Source organism: Symphalangus syndactylus, chromosome 6 (assembly GCF_028878055.3).
Source record: "Symphalangus syndactylus isolate Jambi chromosome 6, NHGRI_mSymSyn1-v2.1_pri, whole genome shotgun sequence".
Lineage (NCBI taxonomy): Eukaryota > Metazoa > Chordata > Mammalia > Primates > Hylobatidae > Symphalangus > Symphalangus syndactylus.
The window spans coordinates 139,689,844-139,715,552 of record NC_072428.2 but is presented as its reverse complement, the minus strand read 5'-3'; the positions used below and the strand labels follow the sequence as shown (position 1 = coordinate 139,715,552).

The 25,709-nt window shown below is 60.7% G+C and overlaps 1 protein-coding gene across 1 annotated transcript in view; it reads right to left on the bottom strand.

The window, feature by feature from the left end:
• LOC129485182 (SCO-spondin-like) overlaps nt 1-25,709 on the bottom strand; it is a 56,808-nt gene that overhangs the window by 12,440 nt on the left and 18,659 nt on the right. Inside the window, 42 exon segments of the mRNA XM_055284465.2 lie at nt 235-402; nt 605-814; nt 1,315-1,470; nt 1,720-1,761; nt 2,093-2,316; nt 2,469-2,599; nt 3,685-3,851; nt 4,141-4,340; nt 4,445-4,541; nt 4,854-5,054; nt 5,285-5,455; nt 5,575-5,766; nt 5,858-5,904; nt 6,443-6,612; nt 7,640-7,719; nt 7,844-8,014; nt 8,163-8,369; nt 8,563-8,615; nt 9,268-9,362; nt 10,733-10,878; nt 11,095-11,226; nt 11,607-11,777; nt 11,954-12,000; nt 13,254-13,506; nt 14,185-14,349; nt 14,658-14,831; nt 16,087-16,178; nt 16,359-16,484; nt 16,568-16,697; nt 16,823-16,945; nt 17,046-17,225; nt 17,967-18,131; nt 18,216-18,386; nt 19,742-19,885; nt 20,169-20,339; nt 22,038-22,095; nt 22,847-22,919; nt 23,445-23,595; nt 23,676-23,820; nt 24,469-24,596; nt 24,705-24,923; nt 25,236-25,340. Coding sequence (XP_055140440.1) covers nt 235-402; nt 605-814; nt 1,315-1,470; nt 1,720-1,761; nt 2,093-2,316; nt 2,469-2,599; nt 3,685-3,851; nt 4,141-4,340; nt 4,445-4,541; nt 4,854-5,054; nt 5,285-5,455; nt 5,575-5,766; nt 5,858-5,904; nt 6,443-6,612; nt 7,640-7,719; nt 7,844-8,014; nt 8,163-8,369; nt 8,563-8,615; nt 9,268-9,362; nt 10,733-10,878; nt 11,095-11,226; nt 11,607-11,777; nt 11,954-12,000; nt 13,254-13,506; nt 14,185-14,349; nt 14,658-14,831; nt 16,087-16,178; nt 16,359-16,484; nt 16,568-16,697; nt 16,823-16,945; nt 17,046-17,225; nt 17,967-18,131; nt 18,216-18,386; nt 19,742-19,885; nt 20,169-20,339; nt 22,038-22,095; nt 22,847-22,919; nt 23,445-23,595; nt 23,676-23,820; nt 24,469-24,596; nt 24,705-24,923; nt 25,236-25,340 — 6,051 coding nt within the window.

Genomic DNA, 25,709 nt, shown 5'->3' with positions numbered 1-25,709 from the left:
CCTCGGGGGTGGGAAAGCTGAAAGGAGGAGCTCTCCTGTGGGTTGGGGTGGCCGGGGTGGATCCTTGGGCCTTGGCACAGACGACAGACATACTCAGGGTACCCTTGCCCAATGCCAGGCCCAGCCATCCACCCCAGAGGGCTCAGTTTCCAAACTGGCCCATGAGGTAGCAGCCAGGCCCCATGCAGAGTGGAGCCCAATAGGGGTAGGACAGGACTGTCACCATTGCCATACCACAAGGCATGGGATTGCAGAGGCGGGCCTGGTGCCGCTCCCCAGCGCAGGGGGCACCCCCGTTCTTGGGTGGGGGGCTCGAGCAGCTGCGGCTTCTCAGGGATTGGCCTCCCCCACAGCTGCGGTCACACCAGGACCAGGGACTCCAGTGTGACCAGCCCCCGGGCACTGTATGGGAAAGAGAACGGCCACCTGAGGGGTCGGCTCAGGCAGGGGGCCCCCACCTATCCCGCGAGCCTGGGTTAGGGTCTGGTGCGAGAGATGGAAGTGCCACACTCAGGTAGGCTGGATGCCTGGGAGGGGGCACTGATGCCAGGGGCCTTCAGGGGCAGGGCTTGGGGCACGCCCTGGTCTCCCCCAGCCGCCTCACCTGGACAGGCTCGCAGGTTGCAGAAGCGGCGCTCTTGGTAGGCAGTAAGGATGTCGGGGCACCAGTGCCCGCCGGGCCCAGGGGGACGGTATGCCCGCAGGCGGCGCTGCTGGCCCACCCCGCAGCTGCGGGAGCAAGGTTCCCACGGGGCCCAGGAGGTCCAGGAACAGTTCCCAGCCCCACAGCCAGGGCCAGGGCACACGGGCAGCTCTGTGACACAAGGCGGAGCTGGAGCCAGTCCCGGCTGCATGGCACCTGCCCAGCCTTTCCTCTCTGCTCCCAGCTTAAGGGTGGACCTCCACCACCCAGGCCAGCAGTGGCCTCGTCCAGAGTTCTGGGCTCTCATTCTGGATCTGACACTGACTGCTGTGTGGCTTTGACAGCTGGGCCTCACTATCCCCTTTTCTCATCAGGGACAGTAATCCCAGACTCACAGGGCTGCGGAGGGATTTGGGTGGGACCTTGGAGGGGGTGGAGAGTTCAGCACACACACCAGAGAACAAGGGATGTGCTGGAAGTTGGGCTCCCCAGCAGCTGCTGGGGTTGGCAAAGAGGATCCAGAGCCCGGAGTCAGACACTGATTTGAAATGAGATGTCATTTCAAAGAAACCAATGATTACTTGAGGGGTATTAGATATTGGGAATTGGGGGTTAAAATGAGTTGTCTGAGGGTGGTGGCTGGGATCAGAGGTTGAGGCTGGAAGGTGCACCTGTGCATGAGGGCAGGTTGCAGGGGCGCTCCTGTAATGGGTCCCCCATGGTGCAGTTAGCCAGGCAGAGGCGGGTGCGGCTGCGCCATGCAGGGCGAGCGGGGTCCGTGCAGCTTCTGGAGCAGGGGGACCAGGAGGACCACGGGCCCCAGCCAGCTGGGGGAGGGAGGGTGCCTTGTGATGAGTCGGCCCTGAGCTTCAGCCTCTCCAGGAAGCAGGGGAGGGGGAAGGGGGAAGGGGGGTGGGGGAGGGGGAGGGGGAGGGGGAGGGGAAGGGGGGGAGGAGGGAGGGGGAGGGGAAGGGGGAGGGGAAGGGGGAGGGGGAGGGGGGAGGGGGGAGGTGTCCCTGGGCTTGCTCTTCCCACAGGGAGGCCACGAGGCAGAGGTACAGGGAGTCTGGAGCTACCTGGAAGGCCTGTCACTGGCTCCACCGTGGACCCTTCAGCCCCTGTGCCAAAGGAAACCCCACTCAGAAATGTTTTGGTACCCACAGCACACTGGGACCACGCCTAAGGCTGGCAGCTGGCACTGCGGGCTCACGGCTATCTAGTCCAGCCCTCCTCAGCTTGAGCTCCTGTGGACACCCAGGCCCCAAGCACAGCACTTCCTTGCAGGATCAAGGCCTTTGCTCAAGCCGTTCCTTTCCTTCCAATGCTGGTCAAAGTTCCCTCCCTCCCTCAAAACCCCTCAGATACTGCCTCCTCCAACAAGGCCTCCTAGAAGTGTGTCCAGTGCCATCCTGACCACAGCCCTGCCCACCACCTTCCTGCTGTCCTTACCAGGGCAGTCTGGGCTGGGGCAGTACTCGAGGTCCTGGCGGGGCCCACGGCAGCCCTGACCATTGGGGGTGGGCATGGTGAGCACACACTGGCGGCTGCGGGTACGGGTGCCCAGCCCACCACAGGAGCGGGAGCACGGGCCCCACGGGCTCCAGGGACCGAAACCACCATCGGCCTCGAAGCAGTCCTCCAGGGAGCAAGACAGCTTCCCGTGTGCACAGGAGCTGGGGGAACAGCCAGGTTAGCCCAGCCCAGGTGGGGTCAGAGGGTAGACTGGGGTTCCTGGTCCCTGTCCTCTTACCCTCTAACCCCTCCCTCCACTGAAAATCTCCTTGACCCTCCCCAGCCCAGTCCCCACCCTCACCATCCCCCTCACCAGTTGCCACAGCTTGTATGAAGTGTCTGGCCCGAGCCCAGCTCATCTCTAGGCCTGAGGGGCTGACCAGGGTCACCTATGGTGGCTCCCAGCTCCTGCAGCAGCCAGGCTATCAGCACACAAGGGCACTCCTGGGAGAGTGGGGCAGAGGAGGCAGCATCACAGCACAGGCCAGCCACCCACCCGGGGCTGTGCACATCCCCTGGAGAGACTTGGGGAGGGACAGTGTGAGGACCCGGAAGAGGGCTCCAGGCTCCAGGAAAGCATTTCCAAGAGCAGAGGGCTGTTCACCTCCATCAGAGGCATGAGCGCACCATGAGAGGGGCATGGCCAGGGCTTGGCCTGAGCTGGCTTCCCCACGAAGAGCGCTCAGCAGGACACAAGGAGGCACCAACACAGGCCCTCCCAGGCTCACACACGATGAAGGGGGCAGAAAGAGCCTCAGCCAGGAAACGGGACATTAGGTTTGGGTCTGGCTCTGCTGCTGTGCGTGACCTTGGTGTGTCCCCTCCCCTCTCTGAGGCTGTCACCATCTCTAGGCCTAGGAGGTGAGACCAGGTGGCTCTTCTGGTCCCTCCGGGCCATGGGATCCCGGAACTCTGGCTCAGGGGTGGCCACTGGGCAGCCAGCTTTAGGATTAGGAAAGGGATCCCTGTGTGCCCGTCAGGCTCAGCAGAGCAGAGCTGGGCCCTGGCTGCCGCTGGGATGCCCAGCGGGGACCAGGTGGGGCCAAGGGGAGTGAAGGTGAGGGGCACTGTCCCCACAAGCATGGGACGGGCAAGAGAGGGGCAGTGAAGACCCACGCCCCACAGTGGAGGACAGGGAGGTGAGGCTGGGCCAGTGAGGTTGGGGAACACGGCAACCTGGCAGGAAACTGCCTCTCCCTACCAGGGTGAGGGGTGGGCGGGGAATACAGGGGTGAGTGTGAGCTCCGGTGGGGCTGGGAGATGTGCCAGTCAGGAACAGAGGCCAGGCAAGTCCAGAGGCGGCAGGTGCTCCCCATTCCCAGGGAACCAGTGACCCCGGGAGGCTGTGTCTAACTCTGCCTGCCTCTGACGCTGTCAGCAGAGGCCTCAGCTGGCCTCACCAGCCTGTATGCTGCTTAGGGGCCTGCCCAGGGATGATAGGGTCTGCAAAAGTGACAGACATGACAGAGGGGACAGGCGAAGGGAGGGCAGGGAGGGCAGGGAGGGCTGTGGGGTGGACAGGTTCTGACCTGCACACAGGCCAGGCGGTGCTGGAAGGTGCCCTCGGGGCAGTGGCAGCCCTCCTCGCAGCCCTTGGAGAAGCAGCCCACCTGCTGCGTGACGTGGGTGCAGGAGAAGGGGCATCCTTCGCCGGGATGGCATTCGCAGTACAGGCGGCTGGCCGGGCAGCCTGCCTCTGAGGCAGCAGCCACATCAGCACCTGCTCTGGCCCCGGCCCCGGCCCTTACTGCCCACCTCAGGAGCGCCTTTCACCTGCCCATCCCCCAGCCCTGGGCAGTGCCCCCTCCCACAGGCTCCCACAGCCTGGCTGAGTCCTCCTTCACTTGTCCATCGCTGGTGGGAGGGCACTGGGGGACAGGTGGGGGTGGGGAGGAAGAGGCCAAAAGGCACCCATGAGTCAGGGTCAAAGGCCAGGATGGGACTTCAAAGGTCACAGTGGGGTTAGGTCCTGGGCTGGCACTCACCTCTGCAGACCTGTGTGCTGCATGTGCGGCTCTGGCGGGCAGGCCCTGGGCAGGGAGGACGGGCACAGCGCCGGGAGCGCAGCTGCTCCCCGCCCCCACACGAAACACTGCAGTCTTCCCAAGGACCCCAAGAGCTCCACACCCCAGGGTCTGGGCAGCCGGGTACCTCCTGGCATTGCAAAATGCCTGCCACACAGGTGCTGGGGACAAAGGACGGGGCTTCAGAGACAGGACCAGCCCCATCCCCTGAGGGCTCCCCTCCTGGGCTCTATGCGCCTCCCCGCCCCCACTTCTCTTGGCTTACCAGTTGTCACACGGCCCAGTGACCACCTCTCCAGGTTCCAGGCTCTCCCAGGAGCTAAACCTAGACCCTGCTGAGCGGCTCTGGTTCTCAGGGATCCCTGAGGGGCACAGGAGGGAGGGTAGGGGCTCCAGACAGCTCAGCTCCCCCCATCCATCCCTCCTCCCACCCCATGGCCTTCTACTCCCCACCCTCTTGCCTCCACCGCATGGCACCCTGTGTCCTGAACAAGGAAGGTGGACGCTCCAACCAGACCAGCCCTGGGAGGGAGTCGAGGGACACGAAGGCCTGGAGAGCTGGTAATTGCTCATTTTTGTTCTGCAGCCCCAGGCTGGGTCCCCGGGGCAGCGGCACAGGGGCCAGACAGGTGGCACTGCAGTGCTGGGGGCTGGGGGAGAGGGGAGGCACTCACCCATGGCTCCAGGCTGGTACTGGCAGCGGCAGTGGGCTGGGGGCACGCACAGCCCATCCTGGGAAAGCTGGCCCAGGGGGCACCCACAACTGGGCTGGCAGCCCACAGAGCCTGGCTGGCACACACTCCCAGGGGACAGGTCCTGGCAGGAGCGGGGGCAGGGCTGCCCACAGGGGTGCAGACTCTGGCCACCCCCGCAGTCTACGCAGGAAGAAAGCAGAGAGGGTGGTCACTGAAGGTCATCCTGAGGGATTCGCAACCCTCCTGCCATGCCTGTCCCCCATTTGGACCCGCCACCTTGACCAGGTCCATGACTGATGGCCTGGGAACTGTCCCTTGAGAGAGTGACATGATGTGTGTGGAGGTCAGAGGTCAGAGTCAGCATCTCCCTGGACTTAGAGGGGCCCTCCCAGACCTCACTGAAGCTTGACCTGTGCACTGGGTGGAATTTTCCTGGCAAGGGCGACTCTGCGTGTGGCTCCCAGGGCAGGGCCTCCCTCCCTCAGGGGTGGGGGGCCGGCTGCATGCCCGGCTCCGGTGGGACTGCCCCAAGCACATGTCGCAGGGAGACCATGGCCCCCATGGGCCCCAGGCTCCGTCCACTGTGGCAGGAAGACAGATCATCTGCATTAGGAGGCCCAGGAGGCCCCAGATTAGCGGGGTTGGAGCAGGGGTTTAGGGCCTTTTGGGGGAGGGACATGGGCCTCGTGGGGCATTACACCTGGGCACGTGGCGTAGCTGGGGCAGGCCTCCCTCTGATGCTGGGCCCCTGCCTCCCCAGCCTCTCCAGTACACAGGGCACCACCGTGCTGAGGAGTGGGGCAGGCACAGGCCCTGGAGCGGCTCCTGGTCTGGCCCCTGCAGGGCTGGGAGCACACTGTCCACTCCGACCATGGGCACCAGCCTCCGGGCACTACGAGGAGAATAGCGGGCACTGGGGTGCAGCCCGTCCCTTCCCTGGTCCCAGGCCCCCCTCCTCACCTCCCTCCAAGCTGGGCACATACCTGGGCAGGGCAGGTCTGTGCAGTTCAGCCTCCCCTCCAGGCAGGTGCTGGGCAGGGGGTGCGGACACAGAAGGAAGAGGCAGCAGCTTAGTCCTACCCCAAACCCTAACTCTGCACCCCCCCCCAGCTGCCTCTCGCCTCCCCTCATCCTTATGGTTGATCCTCAGTTTTCTCCCAGACAGTGCCCCATCTCCCGGCTCTCCAGTGCCTCCCTATCCTGTTTCCTGCCCCACTTAGCTGGCCCTCTCAGGGTCACCAGATGATGCCTACTCTTGGGGAACGACTGCAGGTACCCTGGAGCCAACTGTGTGGTCAGATGGGTTGTGAATGCCATATCTGTCACTCCTCCCGCCCAGACCCCTCCTGCCCCCGAGCACATGCCCAGCCCCTGCAGACACACAGGGTCAGCTTCAGCTTCCTCACCTATCAGACGCGGGTCATGGTGCCTGCCCCACATCTGCTCAGGGATTGTGGGGGGGGCAAATGTGACCATTCGCGGAGACTCCAGAGAGCTCAAGAGAATGGGATGAAGTGGGGCGACTCCTGCTGGCATCCCTGCCTCCCACTACAGCGAGGGCCCCTTACCAGTGGTTGCAGCCGTCAGGCCTTGCCAGCCGAGCACCCGGATGGTGCCGCTGCCCGGTCAGCAGGTCCAGGCAGCTGCAGTGACCCGGCTGCACACAGATGGCCCCATTGGAACTCAGTACCTGGCCCGATGGGCAGTAGCAGCCAGGCTGGCAGCGCCACACGCAGTGCTGGGGGACAGTAAGTGGGAGCCATCAGCAGAAAAAGGAAAGCTGTGCAGGGAAGACGACGGAACAAGGGGCTGGGGAGGAAAGTGTGACAGGCCTCACGTTTTAAACACAGAGTACACCTTCTAGTGCGGATGAGAAAGGCAGGAAGGGGACCCAGGTAGCCTTGCAGTTCCCACTGGAGTCTCTGAGTTGGCCCCTCCCTGAGGGTGGAGGGGAGGGAGGAGCAGCTGAGGAGGTTCCCTTTGGCTCCCTGGTGCAGGGATTTGGAGCTAGGTATTCCCAAATGTAAAACCCCAATTCCAGCAGGTGACCTGGACTGATGGCCTGGAAGCTGGGGCATGCCCCAGACCTCTCTAGAACTTAGGGAGCTGGCTGGGCAAGGGGGGCAGTTTGGGAAGGAGCTGGGAGGTCTTGGGGCTGCTGGGAGGAGGCACTGCCTGCAATGACCTTCTCTTCTTCTCTGCTAGCTCCTCCTCTTTCTCCTCCCTCTCCCCACCTCCCTTAGCACCTCCACACCCAAGGCCTCGAAGCCCCACCTCATTCTTCGTGGCCCCTACTGTGACCATTCTTTCATGCATGTCCATCTTGCTCAGCCCAGAATGTGGGCTCCGTGGTGACCCTGTGTTTGCTTCCCTGTGTCCGGGGTTCCTCGGTGGGCACATAGTGGACACCCACTCCCCCACCCACACGCAGATGCAGGCCTAGACACCAATGTGCTCATGGGGTTCAGGAGATGATTTCCCCCTTCCTTTGTTTATGCCATTTTTGTCATAAAGCTTTAATCTGAGAAATGTCTGATCTACAGACAAGGGCTGTCAGGTGAGGCTGGCTCTCTGTGGGGCGAGGCTGGTGTCTCTCTGGGATGGCCTGGCATGCTCTGCGAACTGAAACCAGGGCCCCCACCCATGCCTTCCTGTGCTGGGCTGTCGAGGCCCCAGCAAAAGAGGCGTGAGCCCAAATTCACACCCTGCCCTCCTGCAAAGTGGGCCTTGGGTCAGGTGGCAGTGCCAAAGGAGCTGGGACTCACCACTAGGTCATCACAGGAGCGAGGGCACGGAGGGCCACAGGGGCTATACTCGGCCCCTTCAATGGCGCTGCAGTTGGTCACTGAGGGCAGACAGGATGGGCTGAGAGCTGTGTGGGGCCATCCACCCTGGCCTCTATCCCTGGAATGCTTCCTCTAACTCCCCTTCCTCCGTCCCTGACCCCCACCCCCATCCCTGGCAAGTACCTGGGCAGGGCAGAGCCTGGCAGACCTCCCCCTGTGCCCGTGGCCCCTCGCAGTAATCCCCCAGGCCCTGGGGTGGGGGCTGGTCACAGGCCCGGATCCGGCTCCGCAGGCCTCCCCCACAGCTCCGGCTACAGTGGGACCAGGGCCCCCATGGACCCCATCCCCCAGCTCCTGGGGACACAGCAGAGGAAGGAGTGAGGAGGGGCTTGGCTGGGGCCAGGGGGCAGCTGGTACAAGGCAGCAGCATCCACAGCACACAGTGGGCATCACCCTGGGCTCCCCAGGAGGGTCCAGGTGGGCAGGGCAGGCAGGCACTCACGATCACACCCCTGCAGGAGACATGGCTCCTCCTCAGCCTCGGGGCCTGAGCAGAGAGGTGTGGGGGTGGCTGGCAGGGGCAGCGGAGCCACGGTAGATGGCGCTGCACTGGGGGACCTGGCACAGAACCGGTGCCGATGGCGCCGGGCAGGGCCACAGGAGGCTGAACACTGGCTCCAAGGGGTCCAGGGTGACCACGTGGGCTCACCTAGGGGATACCCAGGAGGCGGGCAGGCAGGAGGGGGACAGGCACGGGCTGGACAGGCTGAAGATGGAGCATGGTGCCTCTGCCCCCCATCTCTCCTGATGGCTTTCCTGCCCCAGTCTCAGCCCTGGCCCACTTCTGCAGCCAAGGGATGAGGCAGCTGGGATGCAAGTCAGAAGTGGGGACGCTTCCTTACCCTCCGCACAAGGCCAGGAGCTGCAGTTGGCGATCAGCCCGGAGACACAGGAGCTGTGGGGAGCAACAGGGGTTGGTTGGTCTATGGGCTGCATTGTGGCCCCCCAAACCCTCAAGTTCAAGTCCTAGCCCCCAGTCCCTGGGAATGGGAGCTTATTTGGAGAGGAGGTCTGTACAGAGGTGATGGGGTTAAAAGGAGGTCACTGAGGTGGCCCTAGTTTTAATGCATCTTATGTCCTTTATAAGAGAAAATGTGGGAAGATGACATGAAGAGACAGGGAGAAGGCCACCTACAGGCCAAGGAGTGCCAAGGATTTCCGGCAAACTCCCAGAAGAGGAGTGAGGCCTTGAACAGTCTCCCTTGCAGCCCTCAGAAGGAGCCCACCCACCAACACCTTGATCCTGGGCTTCCAGGATCTGTGAGACCATCAGGGGCTGCTGCTCTAGCCCTCCAGTGTATGGCACTCAGTGGCAGCAGCCCCAGGAGGCTAACACAGGTGCGGAGAGGGAAGACAGGTGGGGGACAGGGGGAGGGAGGGGCACAGGCAGGTGCAGCCTCAGAGGGCTGGAACGCTGTGCCGAGGGGCTGGGGGTGGGGCGCACGTGTGTCTCGGCCCCCGACTGGAGCCAAAGTCCCTGCCTCTGAGGAGGAACAGCAGGTCCTCGGAGGTCACAGGGCCATAATGGGATGGGGGTGGTGTCTCACCAGTTTTCACATGGACGAACCACAGTGCTGCCTGGGGGGTAGAGGTGCCCCTCGTGGGCACAGGGGCAGTCCTGGATGGGCACACACACGTTGTTCTGGAATCGAAACCCTCTATCATCTTCTGGCTCCAGATGGGCTGGGCGTGGGCTCCCCACCCCTGGTCAGAGCCAGCATGCAATCTTCAAGCTCCCCCTTAAAAGCCAGCCGCCCTCCTTCCACAGACGTGCAGCTCTCCCCACTGCCCTCCCGCCAGGCAAATGTGGACCATCAGCCTGGGGGCTGTGGGGGTGTGGACCCTCCAATTTCTAGGAGAAAAAGATCATTTAAACTGCAGGACATGAGACTGAACTGTCGAATCCCCGTGAAGTCAGCCATGAAAACGTGAAATGTGCAATTTGTACCGCAATGGTAGGAAAAGACACATTTTCATCAACAAAATAAAAGCAGAAAAACATTGTGCACAGGGAATCTGGACAGAAGTGCTTCAGATTTAGAAGAAACAACCGTCTTGCGGCGCACGACTCAAGGTCGGATGCACAGAAGTTTACGGGCCAGGGCCTGGGAAGCACTTTCCCTGCGCCGTCTCACTGACTCCGATGACTGGCTATAATTTTACCCCAGTTTTATGAAGGAAGGAACTGAGGCACGGGAATACTATCCCCAAGCTCGCAGGGCTACCAGTAAAAGAGCCTGATTTGGACTCTGACATGATTACAATGTGTCCCTTAACCATATACCACAGCTCACCCCACGGCTTTGTTCAATCCCACCACGCAGCCGGCATTTCCTAGCCCCGATTCCCACCACCCTCTGACTAGAGTGGCCACCTCTCTGCTCTCCAATCTCGGATCTTCAAGTGCAGGACCCCCTCCTTCAGGAAGCCCTCCATGCCTCCCTAGTCTCCACACCCTCCAATCTCTGATATTCAAGTCAGGATCACCTCCTACAGGGAGCCCTCCATAGCTGACCCAGCCCACTCCACAATGTGCAAAGCTCACTTCCTGCCTGTCTGATGGTTCTAGCTTCATTTTAGGGGCTCTGTGTCTGGTTTCCCCAGACTGGCTGCTTCTTGAGGACAGAGACTACTCCTTCCCCACAGAATAGCTCAGCCAGAGATTAAACATACTATAGGTGCTCGATAAATAACTGGTGATAACATAGGAGACAGAGCACTTGAGCAGGGACAATTCACAAAGATCTAGACCTATCACCATTTTTACCAGTGAGGAAACAGAGGTTAGGGGGAGAGGGATGAGACCTGCCCAGGATCCCCTGCTGGTTCCTGCCGGAGCTGAGTTGTGACCCATGAGTTTAGTACCCTTTCCTCAACCTTGCAGGGTCTCCCTGTCTCCAGCCTCATACCCTTTGTTCTTCGCTGTCCAGATCCTGCCTGTCCCTTCCCTGCCACCCCATGGTCCCCAGGCTGTACAGAGGCCTCGCTGGGGCCAGGCAGGGGGACACTCACCAGCAGGAGCATCCCAGAGGGGCAGTGGCAGCCAGGGTGGCAGGTCTGGTTAGCCCCTCTTGGGGCACTGAGCTCTGCACAAGAGGCAGGGCCCTGGGCACAGTCCAGCCACTGCTTGTCCCTGGGACACACGCCAGGCACTGGCCCTGGGGACATAGAAATTGACAGCCCAGCCCCAGAGCACTCAGCTCTCCCCTGAGCTCCCAACCTGGGAGAGGCACCAGCTCTGGGTATGGGTGGGGTGGTCATGGGGACTGCACAAAGGCTGAGGGACAGGGCTGTGCTGGGGTGGCAGTCAGGGGGTTGACAGTGCCCTGGGTTGGTAAGAATGAGAACTGGAGGGTCCCCAGGGCAGGCCTCACCTGCGCAGGGCTGCAGACCACAGGTGGAGAACTCCATGGGGCTGCGCAGGCCGCTACCTCGGGTGCGATTCCTGTAGCCACCACCACAGGGCACGGAGCACAGAGACCAAGGGCCCCACTCCCCACCAGGACCTGGGGGTGGTACCCAGGTCACCGCAGGCCCTGCCTCCCATGCCCACCCCACCTTCTCCTCCTCCCACCCAGACACCCCTGGGGACCACTCCACCGCTTCACCTGCAGCGTCATATCCCACTTAATGTGCCTCACACCTGCTTGGTGGGGGGGCTCCAGGATTCGGCCTAGAACTGGGCTGGTCTCTAGGGAGAAGCTGGGGCTACTCTGAGGAGGGGCCCTGTTAGGGAATGGACCCTCAAGGAATCTCTGGGGACCATCTCTTAGCGGCATCTCTTGCACTTCTCTGGAGATTCAGGGTGCGGGGCGATGGGAGTCTTCTTGGCTTTTCTCTGGAAGGTTCTTTAAGGAGGTCTCAGGACCTTAGTCCTAGCTCTCACCTTGACATGGCCGCAGGCTGCAGAATTCAGCCTCCATGGTGGGGCCTTGGCACTCAGCACCCCCAAAGGCAGCTGGGGGTGCAGTGCCTGCCCGGAAGCGGCGTCGAATGCCCACGTTGCAGCTGCGGCTACAGAGACTCCACGGGGTCCAGGGACTCCAGCCACAGGGCACTGCCAGGACGTGTTGGGGGCGGAGGGCAGTGTGTGTGAAACCAGGTCAGTCTTCTCATACCCTAACTTCCCTGGGCACCACCGAGCTCCCAGTTTATCTCAGGAGGGGCCTAAGTCCCCTATGGTCCCTGAAGACCCACCACTGCCCAATTCCTGTGCCCCAAGCATGGGGGTACCTGGGCAGCGCTCCGAGGTGCATGCCATCTCACCGGAGACACAGGTGCTGCAGAGAGAGGGGGCAGTGAGGCTCTACCTGGCCATCACGGCCACAGTCAGCCCTTAACCCCGGGGAAGCAGCTGAGACCACTGCAGAAGACAAACCCGAGGATCTGGGGTGTGAAGCTTGCTGCCCATGTCCCCTGCGAAGTTCGCGATGCGCCCTCAGTGAGCCCCACAATGCCCAGGCGCTGTGCTGTCCTTTGTCCCAAGGTCTCATCCATTTGTATTTATTGGGAAATGACCTCGAGGGCCAGAGCCAGGTAGGCGGGATTTAGAGAGAGCTGGAGTTCTCCTAGGAGGGAGAACTGGGTACTTCTCTACACTTGGTGTTCTCTCCAATACTTGTTTTAAAGCCTATTTAATAAATACTGGAGGTCCCAGAAAAAGATCGGAAAAACAAAGTGAGAAAGAAAGGATAGGAGGGAGGAAGAATGAAGGAGGAGGAAATCGAAGGAGGGGCAGGCTATATAAAACAAAAAGTAAGAGGGAAATGAAGAATGGCCTGGGCGTGGTGGCTTACGCCTGTAATCCCAGCACTTCGGAAGGCTGAGGCAGGTGGATCACTTGAAGTCAGGAGTTGGAGACCAGCCTGGCCAAATGGTGAAACCCCATCTCTATTAAAAATACAAAAATTAGCCTGGCGTGGTGGTAGGTGCCTGTAATCCCAGCTACTAGGGAGGCTGAGGCAGGAGACTTGCTTGAACCCAGGAGGTGGAGGTTGCAGTGGGCTGAGAGGCGGAGGTTGCGGTGAGCTGAGATCGCACCACTGCACTCCAGCCTGGGTGACAGAGCGAGACTCCATCTCAAAAACAAACAAACAAAGAATGAAGGAAATGAAGTGAAGAAAAAGAAAAAAGAGAGAAATCGCTTGGAGCACCCTCTGCTGGCAGGTCCTGATGTCAGCTTTGGGTACTGGGCACCTGAATGTTTCTGAACAGAAATCAAGTGGATCCCAGGTATGAAACTATATTCAGGAAAGAGAACCAGAGAAAGCTGTGTTGGGAGGTTAGACCCCCTCCCATCTCTATTTCTATCATAAATCGTTCCATCGATCTGAGATCCAATCTTCCCATAAGTCAAATGGGGATGACTACTCGCTCTAGTATTCCCAGGACCCTGCCTGGCACCCGTGGCTGCTGTGTTGTGTTTGGGGAACGGAGCACCCCACCACAGGGTGTGCTTGTGAGAGGGAGCCCATGCCTGCCCACCTCTAGATCCCTGACCCCTCTCCCACACTGCCCCCACGCTGTGACCCACCAGTTGTTGCAGGAGTCTAGGCGAGCCATTGCTCCTGATGCATAGAGCTGCCCGTGCAGCTGGCAGGGGCACTGATTGCGGGGCAGGCAGCTAGCATTGTGCAGGAAGAGACCAGGGGGGCACGTGCAGCCAGGGGCGCAGAAGCCCATACAATCTATCCCAGGGCCCTGCGTCAGGCACAGCCGAGGGCAAGGACCCCCCTCCTGGCGACACTGCTCTGCTGAGCGGAACACCATGTTCTCTGGGCACTGGGCTGGATAGGAAGACAAAGCAGGTCTCAGCAGGGGCAGGAGGGACGGGACGGGATGGGAAGGGAAGGGAGGCAGAGGGGCGGAAGGGAACCTGCAAGCAGGGCATGGGGCGGCAGCCTGCTGGGCAGGACTGTGCCAGAGAAGCCACCCCTCCTGCCCCTACCCTCACAGCTTTGCCCCAGTGTCTGGGATGGCACCAGGACACAGTCACGGCTTTGCTCAACTTTAATACAAATATTCTTGAGAACAGACCATGAGGAGTCCAGTCATCTGGGATAGGAGGAGCGCTCAGAGGACAAGGGAGAGTAAGGAAGGGGCCAGGGTCACAGGGGCCAGCGAGCACTGCTCCCCCACGATTCTGGCCCTGAGTGTGTTCTGCCCTGAGGAAGGCCAGTCTGACTCCCTTGGAGAGCCTGCTCTCTGGGGAAGGAGACCTGCCTCCAGCAAGGAAGAGCAAAGGGCCGAGGGGCCACAGCTGCTGGGACCTGGTCCCCAGTGGCAGGTGGGAGGGGCAGGGAGCTAGATGAGACACAGAAAATCCCAGGCTCCCTTAGCTCCAGGCATTACCTGGCCTGGAGTCGGAGGGCAGTGATGGGCGAAGGTGAGGGTGGGGAAAAGGTCAAACTCCCCAGGAGCTGGGCCAGGGAGGCCCGCTGGAAAATAGGCAGGGAGTCTGGTACCTGTGCAGGGCTGCGTGTTGCAGTCCCTGGTCTGACTGTGGGGTCCTGGGCACGTGGTGTCCCCTGGAGCCAAGCCGAAGCAGCTGCGCCCGCGTGTCTGGATGCCTCCATCACAGGGGGCTGAGCAAGTGGACCAGGGAGCCCACAGACCCCAGACGCTTGACACTGCCAGGAAGAGCCCAATCCAGAGTCACAGACACCGGCACGACAAAGACAGTCCAGGATAGGGTATCGTGGGGCTGGAGCTGTGTAGCTTGCAGGGTCTTAACTGCAGCCTCCAGCCCCCACCTACATCTACCACTCAGGCTGGCTTGCTGGGCAATGGCTGGGGTGGGAGAGGCTTAAGAACAACAGCCAGGTTTGCTCCAACCCTCGGCCCCTCCCGGGTGCCTAGAACCGGTTCAAGGGGGCATTCTTCTTTGCTGCTCATCCCACCCCAGCGTCCGAGCCACCGCTGGGCCCAAGGGGGATACCTGGGCATACAGGGGGACTGCAGGGCTCCTCCTGGGTGGCCTCTCCTGGGCAGGATGAATCCCCAGGGCTGGGGCAGAGCCGGGAACGACTGCGCCAGCCAGGGCCTCCTCCGGGGGCAAGGCAGCTCTGGGAGCAGGAGGACCAGGAAGTCCAGGGCGTCCAGCCCAGCACCTCTGTGGAGGGAGAAAAGGACAGGCCATTTGTGCAAAGGCCTTTTCTGGCAGGGCCGGGGAGGGTCGGGGAGCCTGGGTTAGGTCTGAGAAACTAGGTGGGCAGAAGAGGGCTCACAAGGAGGAGGGAGGCTGCTCTGGGCTCAGGGTGCAGCCTCTGCCCCTTCTCAGCTCACTTGCTGGGACCCCCACTCTCCAGCCCCACCTTTTTTCTGCCTTTTTGGGGGGCTGAGGACAGGATCTGTCAGCTGGAGTGCAGTGGCATGCTTATAGCTTGCTGTAGCCTCTACCTCCTAAGCTCACGTGATCTCCTATCTCAGCATCCCGAGGAGCTGGGACCGCAGGCATGGGCCACTACGCCCGGCTACATTTTTAATTTTTTTTTTTTTAAGAGATGGGGTCTATGTTGCCCAGGCTGGTCTTGAACTCCTGGCCTCAAGCAATCCTCCCACCTTGGCCTCCCAAGGTGCTGCAATTATCGGCATGGGCCACCGCACCCGGCCTCCAGCCCCATTTCACACCCTCAGAAGCCAGGCACAGAGCCTCCTGTGAACCTGGGCTCAACTACATTCCCACATCTGTCTCCTGGACTCGGACAGCACCTCAGCAGGACCACCACCAATCCTCATGCTTCCCCCAGATCAACACTTCCTGATCCTTCTATGCCAGAAACTGATGAAGAGTCCTTGTGGAAACTGTCAGTGTCCCACCAGCCACTCTCCACTGGCCCCTCTTTCCCTCCTACTGCAAGAGCCTGGCCCAGACCCCCTGGACGCACCCTGCCTCTCTCCCCCTCTCCTGCCCCACTCCTCTTTCTTCCCCCTTGCCCACCTCGTCCCATTGCCCTGCACACCTGTGGGGCTGCGCCTGCTCTGCAGAGACCTCCACTGGCACAGGCACTGTCTGAGAAGCACCCGGTGGGTGGAAAGAGGGAAACCATATGGCACCTTCATCTGGTCTCTAAATGTTGCTGCTGGCCTCCCTCAACCCACCAGCCTCACCTCTCTTGCCCGGCTCTGCAGTTGCCTGCTGCACCCAGGCCAGCCTGCTCCTGGCGCCCGGGCAGTCTGGGCGGGAGTCTCTGCCTCTCCCCATCAAAGCCCCTCCACCAAGGCCAGTTCAAGGGCTGCCTCTCAGACTGCGGAGGTGTTACCAATCCCCCACGTAGAGTGGTCAGTGGGTCCCATCCCGTGTGTTCTCAGGGTACAGAATTGGGAGGAGGAAGGGGGGGCTCCTGCATCCAGGCTCCCGGCTATACCTGTCCCACACTGTGTGTGGCAGCCCTGCAGTTCCTGCCGGTCACCTTCACACGGGGCACCCCCCCAGGCTGCCGGAGGGTTGGAGGGAGACCTGGGGAGAGAGGCAGCACTGAGCACCCGCTCTGCTCTCTCCCTGCCCTCACTCCCGCCTCCTTCATCCTTCATCCCCTGTCCACCATCTTCCCACTATCACCCCCTCAGGGCTGGCCTGGCTCCTCACCTCCCTGGGCCCCATCACTCCTTCTCACACTGCCATCCACCCGTCGCACACCTGAACCTGGCCCTCACTCCAGAGCCACAGGAGCGGTCGCAGGGAGCCCAGGAGGACCAGGCTGACCAGCCGCAGGGCAGGGGGCAGCCCCCTGGTTGGCACAGCAACTCCCCCTTCTCACACACGCTGCAGGGGAGGGAGAGGCTGAGGAACTGGTCAGGGCTGGGGAGACCCCGGCACAGTGCCCTCCCTGGTGTGGCCGCCCTCACCATTGGCTGCAGTTGCCCAGGAGGAAAGACACCCCTGGCCACTTCAGCTCTTCGCCCACCAGGCAGGGGCACTCAGAGAGGGGCAGGCAGCGAGTGTCATGCAGAAGGAGCCCCGCGGGACAGCAGCATCCTGGGAGTGTGTGGAAGAGGGCACTCAGCCCCAAGGGGCACAGCAGGGAGGGGAGGCTGGAGACTAGGGGCTGGTGGGCCTGTATGGGCACCCCACAGTCCCCCTGCAGGCCAGGTCTGCCTCACCTTCCACACAATGCCCACTGCAGTTTCTGTTGGCCTTGGGATCCAGGCAGGAGGGTGGGCACGGGGGCACCAGCCCCTTCTGGCACAGATCGGCCCTCACATACACATGGCCCAGCTCACAGTCTGGTGGGAGATGGGCACCAGGTGAACCTAGGTGCTGGGAGGCCCAACCGCCCCGTGCCCACAGTGCTCCCTCCCTGTCCCCAGCCCAGCTCCCCCTTACCTGTACCACCTGAGCAGGGCTGCAAGCCGCAGGGTGCCCTCTCTTGGGAGGCCCCGGGGCAGGGCGCACCACCATTCTTGGGTGGTGGGTCCACACAGCTTCTCCAGCGACTCTGATGGCCACCTCCGCAGGAGACGCTGCAGGGTCCCCAGGCCTCCCACATGGCCCATGCCCCAGCCACTGTTGGGGAAGGTAGCATGTGGGTCCACCAGGAGGGGCCCAGGAGACACAGGCTATGAGAGAATGGCCAGAGCCAGGGCTCCCCTCCTCCCCCGGCCTGGGCAGCGTCCAGCAAGGCAGCCAAGGGCCCTGCCCTGGGCGGTCCACAGCTCCTCTTCTGTCCCATGAAACCTCCCCTAGGTGGCAGGTGCCTGGAGAAAGGGCTCTAGGTGCCTCCCAGGACAAAAGCTCTGCTCCCTGGAAAGCGGCCGGGACTGCGGGGATCCTGGGGAGAGCTGCCCTGATGGCAGCTGTAGGGCCACCACAGCCAGGGAGGAGCCAGGGTGGGGCTGAAAGAGGCCCCTGTGTGGGGAGCCCCTCTCTGCCATGCGCAGAAGTGGGTGAGGACCACTCCCTTGGATCGATGGAATAAAAGAGTGACAAGGCCTTCAGCATGGCACCCGGGGAAAGTGGCACAGCTGGCCGACACCTGAGGCCCGGCTCCAAACACCCCCACACACCATCTCCCTTAATCCTTCCAGTGACTTCTGAGGCAGGAATGACCATTATTTCCAGGCTATACACGAGAACCTGAGTCTCGGCTCAGGTAGGAAAGGAGGGCAGAGCCGGCCAGGAGGCTCTCAGATGGAAACCCACCCCAGGTTCCCACCTGAAGGTTCCCGAGGAGACTGGATGGGGGGGTTCCCAACCTCCCTCTGGGAGCAGGGCCTTTCCCAAGAGAAGGCTGGGGTGCAGGGTTACCTGGGCAGGCCTGCACGAAGCAGGACTGGCTTAGGAACCGGTCACGCGGGCAGCTGCCCCCTGGCAGAGGAGGCCGCAGCAGCTCCTGGCGCTGGAAGGTGAGGCCCAGGCCACAGCTGCGGCTGCAGCTGCTCCAGACAGACCAGGGGGCCAGCACACAGTCCACTGCAGGGGCATGGGGGCCAGGGCTCAGAGGGGCTCATGCAGGAGGGGGTCCTCAGGGCTGCCCCTGCCCTGGCTGGCACATACCACAGCCATCCTCATCCGAGCCATCCTGGCAGTCAGGCCGCAGGTCACAGCGCCGCTCAGCAGACAGACACTCCCCGCTGCCACAGCTCAGCTGGCTCGGGGAACAGAGGGCCCTTGAGGCTGGAAGCCCGGGCAGGGCCATGGTAGGCACCGTGAAGGGCACAGTGCTTGCTGCCCACAAGGCAGGGAGAGAAGGGAGCCACATAAGTAGATTCCTGGCTGGATGATACACTCAGCCCCTTCTCAGGCCAAGAGCCAAAGTGAGCTTGCTGACTGGAGCCCCTGGCCTCCCCTTCCTCCTGATGCCTCCTGCACCCCATGCTCAGAGCAGGCTTCCTTCCACTATGTGTTCCTTCCACTATGGAGTCTTGGGTCTACACAAGCTCTCACACAGAGATTCTAGATGCTCAGGTACCTTCTTCCTGAATGCATACTCCCTGGAGTGGCCATTCTTGTGATTGATTAACATTGGATTTCTTTGGTCATGATTGGAAGACTAAGCTTTGATCACAGTGATCTACTTTGCATGGATGGATGGATGAATGAATGGATGGATATATGGGTGGGTGGATGAATGAATGGATGGATATATGGGTGGGTAGATGGATAGATGGGTGGATAGATGGGTGGATGAATGGATGCATGGATGGGTGTATGGGTAGGTGAGTGAATGAATGGATGGGTGGATGGATGGACGGGTAGATGAGTGAGTAGGTGGATGCATGGGTAGCTGATGAATGGATGAATAGAGGGGTGGGTAGATGAATCGATGGGTGGATGGATGGGTGGCTGATAGATGCATGGGTGGGTGTCGGATGGATGGATAAATGGATGGGTGGATGGATGGATGGCTGATAGATGAATGGATAGAGGGGTGGGTGGATAGATGAATGGATGGATGGGTGGATGGATGGATGGATGGATGGGTGGCTGATGAATACATGGATAGAGGGGTAGGTAGGTGGATTGAGATGGATGGATGGATGGCTGATGGATGGATGGGTGAATAGATGGATGGATGGGTAGATAGATGCATGGTGGCTGGCTGGATGGGTGGATGGATCGATGGATGGATTTGTGAGTAGACAGATGGATGATGGGTGGCTGATGAATACATGGATAGAGGGGTTGGGGGTGGGTGGGTGGGTAGATGGATGGATGGACGGGTGGGTGAGTGAGCAGGTTAGTGGATGGGAGGGTGGGTAGACGGATGGATGGGTGGCTGATGGATGGATGGATAGAGGGGTAGGTAGACTGTTGGATGGGTGAGTGAGTAGATGAGTCTCTTCAAAGGTCAAACAGGTTTTATAAAATAGGCTGAGACCCCAGGCCTATCCTATTCTCCATCTTGACCACCCCCAAAGACACACACACTCCTGTTTTTACCCGTTTTCTCCATTCCCTGCTGCCCAAGCCTCTCCCAGATCCTTTCCAATATGAGCTACAAATGGGGGCAGACACTTTCCTACACTGAAGGATAAGTGCCACCCCCTACCCATAGGACAGCAGGCCCTCCAGCAGCTCACCGCAGTGCCTCTCGTCGGAGCCATTGAGGCAATCCTCCCTGCCATCACACACCTGCGCCTGTTCCACGCAGCCCAGCACCTCACAGGGCATCTGGCTGGGACCACACTGCACAGGTGGGAAGGGCCCTGGGGCGACGCTCTGGCCTGTGGGCACCATCACAGCCAGCTGACCGGTCACTTGGCCTGCCCTGTCCTTTCTCCTTTGTCACCTCCCTGAAGCCCCCAACCTCCCTCCTCTTGGCATCTGCTATGTCTCACTCTGCCTATCTTGGGATAATAGAAAAAGGGTAAACTGGGCTAGGAAACTCGGGTCCTCCCCAAAATGACCTTGAGCTGTGTGACCTTGAACAAAGGGCCTCTGTCCCCCTCACAAGGAAGGTGGGCTCACAGAGGCTTTGCACACAGGTAGAAGGGCTTGGCGTCTTACCTGCAGGGGTCGCTGGAGTCACAGGGTGTGGGGGCAGCACCGTCACAGCTGCCATACCTGGTGGCAGGGTCCTTGCCTCCATCTCGGATATCGGGTTGGTGGTCGCCATCTGCACAGATTCCCCATGGTGAGGCACCCCGGAGGCTGGGCCAGGACTCACGGGCCTTGTCTCTGTGGGTGTAGGTGGAGGGAGGTGAGGCTTGCCCAGCTCCCCTTCCCAGGAAAGGAAGGTGGGGGCCCTCAAGAGGGTATCCCAGGCTTCTAGGTGGTGCAGAGTAATCATAGGTACTGCAGACCAGGCTTGGGGCAGCAGGGGCTGGAGAGGAAGGAGGGCGAGGGCGCCAGGGCTCCTCTTTCATTTTGGCTCATTCTCCCCTGGGCCTCACGGTGCCACCTGCCTGGGCCTCAGCTTTTCCCCATCTGTGACACTAGGAGGCCTTATAGACAACTGTGGCCCCTCCCTATGAGTTCTGATGGAAGTTATTCAGAACCTGGCCGGACTGTTGCTGTGTCTTTTGTGAAAAGCAGACAAAGCAATTGATGCCTTCTGAGAGGCCTCGGATCAAAAAAATCCAAGGAGCACAAGAAGGGCTTTGGCTGAAAGTAGAAGACTTGTTTTGATCTGAGATTTTTATTCTATTCCCAAGAAGAAACACATGGCAACTTCCAAGTTCAAACTCACCATAAAATACGATATTTAGGGAGACAAAGAACTGAGGTCATTTTAACACAGCAGCAGAGGGAGTAAACACTACCAGAGACTCAGGGTGAGTTCATCGTTTCTGTTGCAAACATACAACAACAACAACAAACTGATTTTGGGCTTCCTGGCAGCTACGGTGAAAAGGGTTAACAGTCTCATTTTCTGGCAAGAGATGCATTCAAAGACAGCCATTTTTTTTTTTTTTTTTAAGAACCAGACTGAGAATGAAATTAGAATGTATCCCATGGGTCTGCATGTTATGGATCTGAGCAGTGGCATCAATTGCTTTGTCTGCTTTTCACAAAAGACACAGAAACAGTCCGGCCAGGTTCTGAATAACTTCCATCAGAACTCACAGGGAGGGGCCACAGTTGTCTATAAGGCCTCCTAGTGTCACAGATGGGGAAAAGCTGAGGCCCAGGGGAGGATGGGCCACAATGAAAGAGCAGACCTGGCACCCTCGCCCTCCTTCCTCTCCAGCCCCTGCTGCCCCAAGCCTCACCCAGGTCCTTCCCATAGGGGCTAGAAATGAGGGCAGGAACTCACCCACACCAAAAGCCCTCTTACCAGCCCCCAATCCCCGCAGGACAGCAGGCCCTCCAGGAGGCAGCTCTCTGCTGGCTAGCAGGCAGGAGAGTAATAAGGTAGTTCCAGGGAGGCCGGTTCACAACCAGGCAGAGCCCCTTCCTTTCTTATACAGGACATGCCAACTTGGTGACCACATCCAAGCCCCCACCCACTTAAGAGACCTTTGATGCCAGCAAACGCTTCAGAAAGGGGGGCCTGGCTCCATGGATGGTGAGCAGAGGGAGTGCAGGCTGGAGCCAAGTGGCCTCCCACCCCCATGGGGCTGACCTGTCCTGACCAGGCATCTGGGAAGGCAGCCACATTACAGGGCACAGGCTCAGTCCTGGGAGCTGGCCTGGAGCTACCCGCCCCGCCAACCTACAGCCACATACCTTGGAATCCCAGGGGGTGGGCAGGGGCAGGACCTGGCCATGTCCAAAGTGACCAGTGTCTCCCCCCTGAGCCAACCCCATGACTCTCTCGGTTGTGGGGAAGTCAGGGGTCAGGGGATTTGAACCCCTGAGGTGTAAGTGCCCCTGGCTCTGGAAGAACAGGTGGGACAAGGGTCTGGGGAGGAGGCCTGGAGTCTGTGCACACACCTGTCGGGGACGTGGGGGATTCCTGCCCAGGAGGCCAGTGCTCAGTCTCTGCCAGGCCCTGCAGAGGGAGAGGGCTCAGCACCCTGCACGCCCCAGGCCCTGAGGGCAGCTCCCATCCCCTGAGGATACAGCCTGGGCGCTCACAGTCCCAGCACTGCTTCCTGTCCATCTTCCTCCCCCGAAGCCCAGGGCAGAGCTGAGGATGCAACTGCGCTTCCAGGCACCAGCCCACTGCCCTCAAGGAGCTCAGGGACCTTATTCTCAGCAGCCCACCAGGGTGATCCATTTCAGCTCTTGCCCCTCAAACTCCCCTTCCCCCACCCAATGCACGTGTCTCCCCCCACCCCCTACCCCACCCACACACTCTGGGTTGCTGACCAGGCTACTCCAGGTGGGAAGGTGCTCTGCGCCTTCTCCACACTACAGATACCCCTCTCCAGCCCTCAAGTCTTGTCCGGGAAGCCCCTGGGGACCAGGGCACAGAGCTCTTTTCGGCTCTGAGCACCAGATGCCCTGGTGCCTGCCCTGTGGGCATAAGCTCCCTATTAGGGGTGCAGGCTTCTCTTGTCCCCAAACCCCTCTGGGCCCTCGCTCTGCCTGCACATCTCTGCATCTCTGTGTTGGCCCAGCCCCCAGCCCTCTGCCAGGCACCGGGAAGGTTCCTGAGAGCAGTACCAGGGAACACACAGGAGGAAATGCTGCAGAGAGGGGAGATGCCGCCGGCTGGTGCAGGAGCAGGGCTGGTGAGGCCGTGAGGTGAGGTCCCCGTCTCCCCACTCCACCGTCTGGGCCCAAAGCTCCACACTCACCTCCCTGGGCCAGTGCGGCAGCTGCCCCGGCTGGGCGGAGGAGAGTGCCAGGGTCTTGGCTGTGGAATGGAATCTGGGGAGAAAAATAGCCAAAAGGGCTCCAGGGGCCCTCCCAGCACCAGTGCCCCCCTTCCAGGCAGGGGCGTCAGTGTGCTTTTGCCAGGCCTGGGGTCTTTGCTGGCGTGGGCATTCAGGAAGGACTCTGCCCACTGAGGCTGGACAAAGGCGATGTTCCCAACAGTAGCTCCCAACTTGACCATGGGTTAGAATCACCTGAGGGGCTTGTAAGACGCACGTTGCTGCACCCCACCCCTGCAGGTCTGGGCGGGCCCTAGAACCCGCCCTTCTAACAAGCTGCAGGTGCTGCCGATGCTGCTGGTCCAGGGCCCACACCTGGAGAACCCCTGAATCAACTATGAGAAAGGCAGGGAATCCTAGAATCCAGGTGGGAACGGGCCTTGAAGGCACCCGGCTGCAGCTCCTCAGCATGCAGGCTCTGGGCACCTTGGGGGTGAAGGCAGTGCCAGGCCCCTCCCACATAGCTGTCCCCTCGAAGGCCAGCCCAAGGGCGTGAGCTGCACAGCCGGCAACAGTATACCTGCCAGTGCCCTCAGGCAGCAATACACAGCCCTCCTCATCCGAGCCATCCTCGCAGTCCAGAACACCGTCGCACGGGCCCCCTCTCAGGACACACTCACCACTGGCACAGCGGAGTCCAATCCCTGGGCACAGAGGTGCCGGTGGGGACCCTGTGTGGAGGACGTATGGCTGAGGGCTCCTCCCATGGCCCCCCTCTTTCCTGCCCTGCCCACCCCTGTGCAACCTGTACCTGGCTCGCAGCCCAGCAGCTCCACCTGCAGGGGGACATCGCTGTGGTGGACATCGTGGGGCCACACCCTGACAAACCTCGCCTGCACCATCTGGCCGAAAGTCCATACGGCAGGGTCCAGGTCATCCCAGTTTCTGGGGAAAAGCTGCCGGAAGAGGATGCTGATGACTGAGCTTCACCTCTTTCTCAGGCTGACCTCATGACTTTGAGTGACCCCACTTTTTCCCCATTTTCACGGCCCCTCCCAGAGCCATGCCTCCCACCCTGGCAGTAGGCATTTGGGCTCTCAAGCCTGGAGGGGGCTGGTCCTGGACTGAGCTCCTCCCGCTAAGCTGGAGGTGCCCCTAGGGCAAAGGCCAGGTCCTGTTCACTGCTGTGTCCCCAGGGCCTGGCTCGGCACCTGGCACAGAGCAGGTGCTCCTGAAACAGTTAAGACTTAACACACAGCACGGACTGATTCCTACCGCTTCGTGCAATTTGTCTCCTGAGGGGGAAGGCTGTGCCCAGGCTGCTCTCCACGAAGACCTGCGTGGGTCTGGGCTCCCGGAGGCTCTCAGTGAACTTGGTGTCTCCCCACCCTCTGTCCCTTGTAGGCTTCACATACCTGCCCTGAGTCTAAGCCACTTGGATGGTTTCCAGCATCCATGTGACAGTGACACCCAAGCCTCAGCTCCACAGAGCACAGTCCCTGCTACCTGCCAGGGAGACTGGAAGGCCCTTGGGGACAAAGGCTATGGAACCCACAAAAGGGCATGGTGGGCCACTGGCCCTATCGGCCTTGGGCGGGTGGTACCTTGGGCAGGGGCAAGATGCCAGGCAGGATGTCATGATAGTCATGCCAGTGTAGACCATTGCTGCTGAACTGGAGTGAGAAGCTGGTGGCATATGTGTTGGAGGAGCCAGTCTCCGGCACTATGATGCCTGGGGAGGGAGGGGCCAGGGCAAGAGCAGAGGTCAGAGCTGAAGGAGCTACACCTGCCGCCCGCCCATCATCACCGCCTCCCCTCAAGCACTGCCCTCCTCACTGACCAGTGAGGTTCCGGGGCTGAAGCAGGTCCAGCTGCAGGTAATGGGGCTGAGTGTGCCACTTAGCATAAGCATCCCCTCCAGCGTGCCGTCTCTGAGGGCCAGGCCCCTGGGTGGGAGCCCCTAGGAAGGTAGCCTGGGTGGGGTGTTCCAGCTGCTGGGACGATGCATGCAGACTCCCCTCAGCCAGTCCAGCCAGTCCCAGGGGAGAATAGCAGGGGTCTGGGTGCAGAAGAGAGAGACAGGCTGGAGTGGGGGAGGACAGAGGGCGGCAGGAGCCTGCAGGGACACGGTTAGGAAGTCGCACGGGGAGCTAGGGGATGTGAAAGGCCCACATGGGTGCCTTTAGCCCAGGGAGGGAAGAGTCAAGAGAGGCAACTTAAGATAGGATGATTCCCAGATCCTTAGGATGACCATCCACAGTGTGCAAGGCAAGGAGGATGTCCCCAAGGGCCTGTTTCCCCTCCCAGGTTGGACAACCCCTGGGCAGCATGGCCCCTCTCAGCACTGCACTGCACAGCACATGGCCCTTACCTCCTCGTGGAGGCAGAATGTAAGTGGCCAAAGGGAATCCGATCTGGGGACTGGGAGCCGGAGCTGCAGCAGGAGTGGCCATGGGCTGGACTGTCTGGTTCTCTCCTGTGGGAGGAGACTTCAGGGTCAGGAGACAGAGACCGAGAGGCTCACAGTCCCCGGCCCAGCACTCAGGCCTCTCCCCACTTCTTAGAGCACTTTGTCCCTGCTGACTTCCCAGGAACAACCTCCTAGCTGGGAAAGGTCCCTCCTCCTTCCCTTGGTGTGAATCGGGGGCTTTCACATCCACTGAATATTTAGAGAACACAGAGTAAAACTGCCAGCCTGAAACTACTTTCAGCCCAGGACCCAGCAACTGCAGTTACTAATCCAGGGGTGCTGACACCAAAAAGGCACCTTCATGGGCATTAGAAAGGGGCTGCCTCTGGATGAAAGCGGCTCTGTGGGCTGGAGTCTAGGCCCCAATCACCAGCT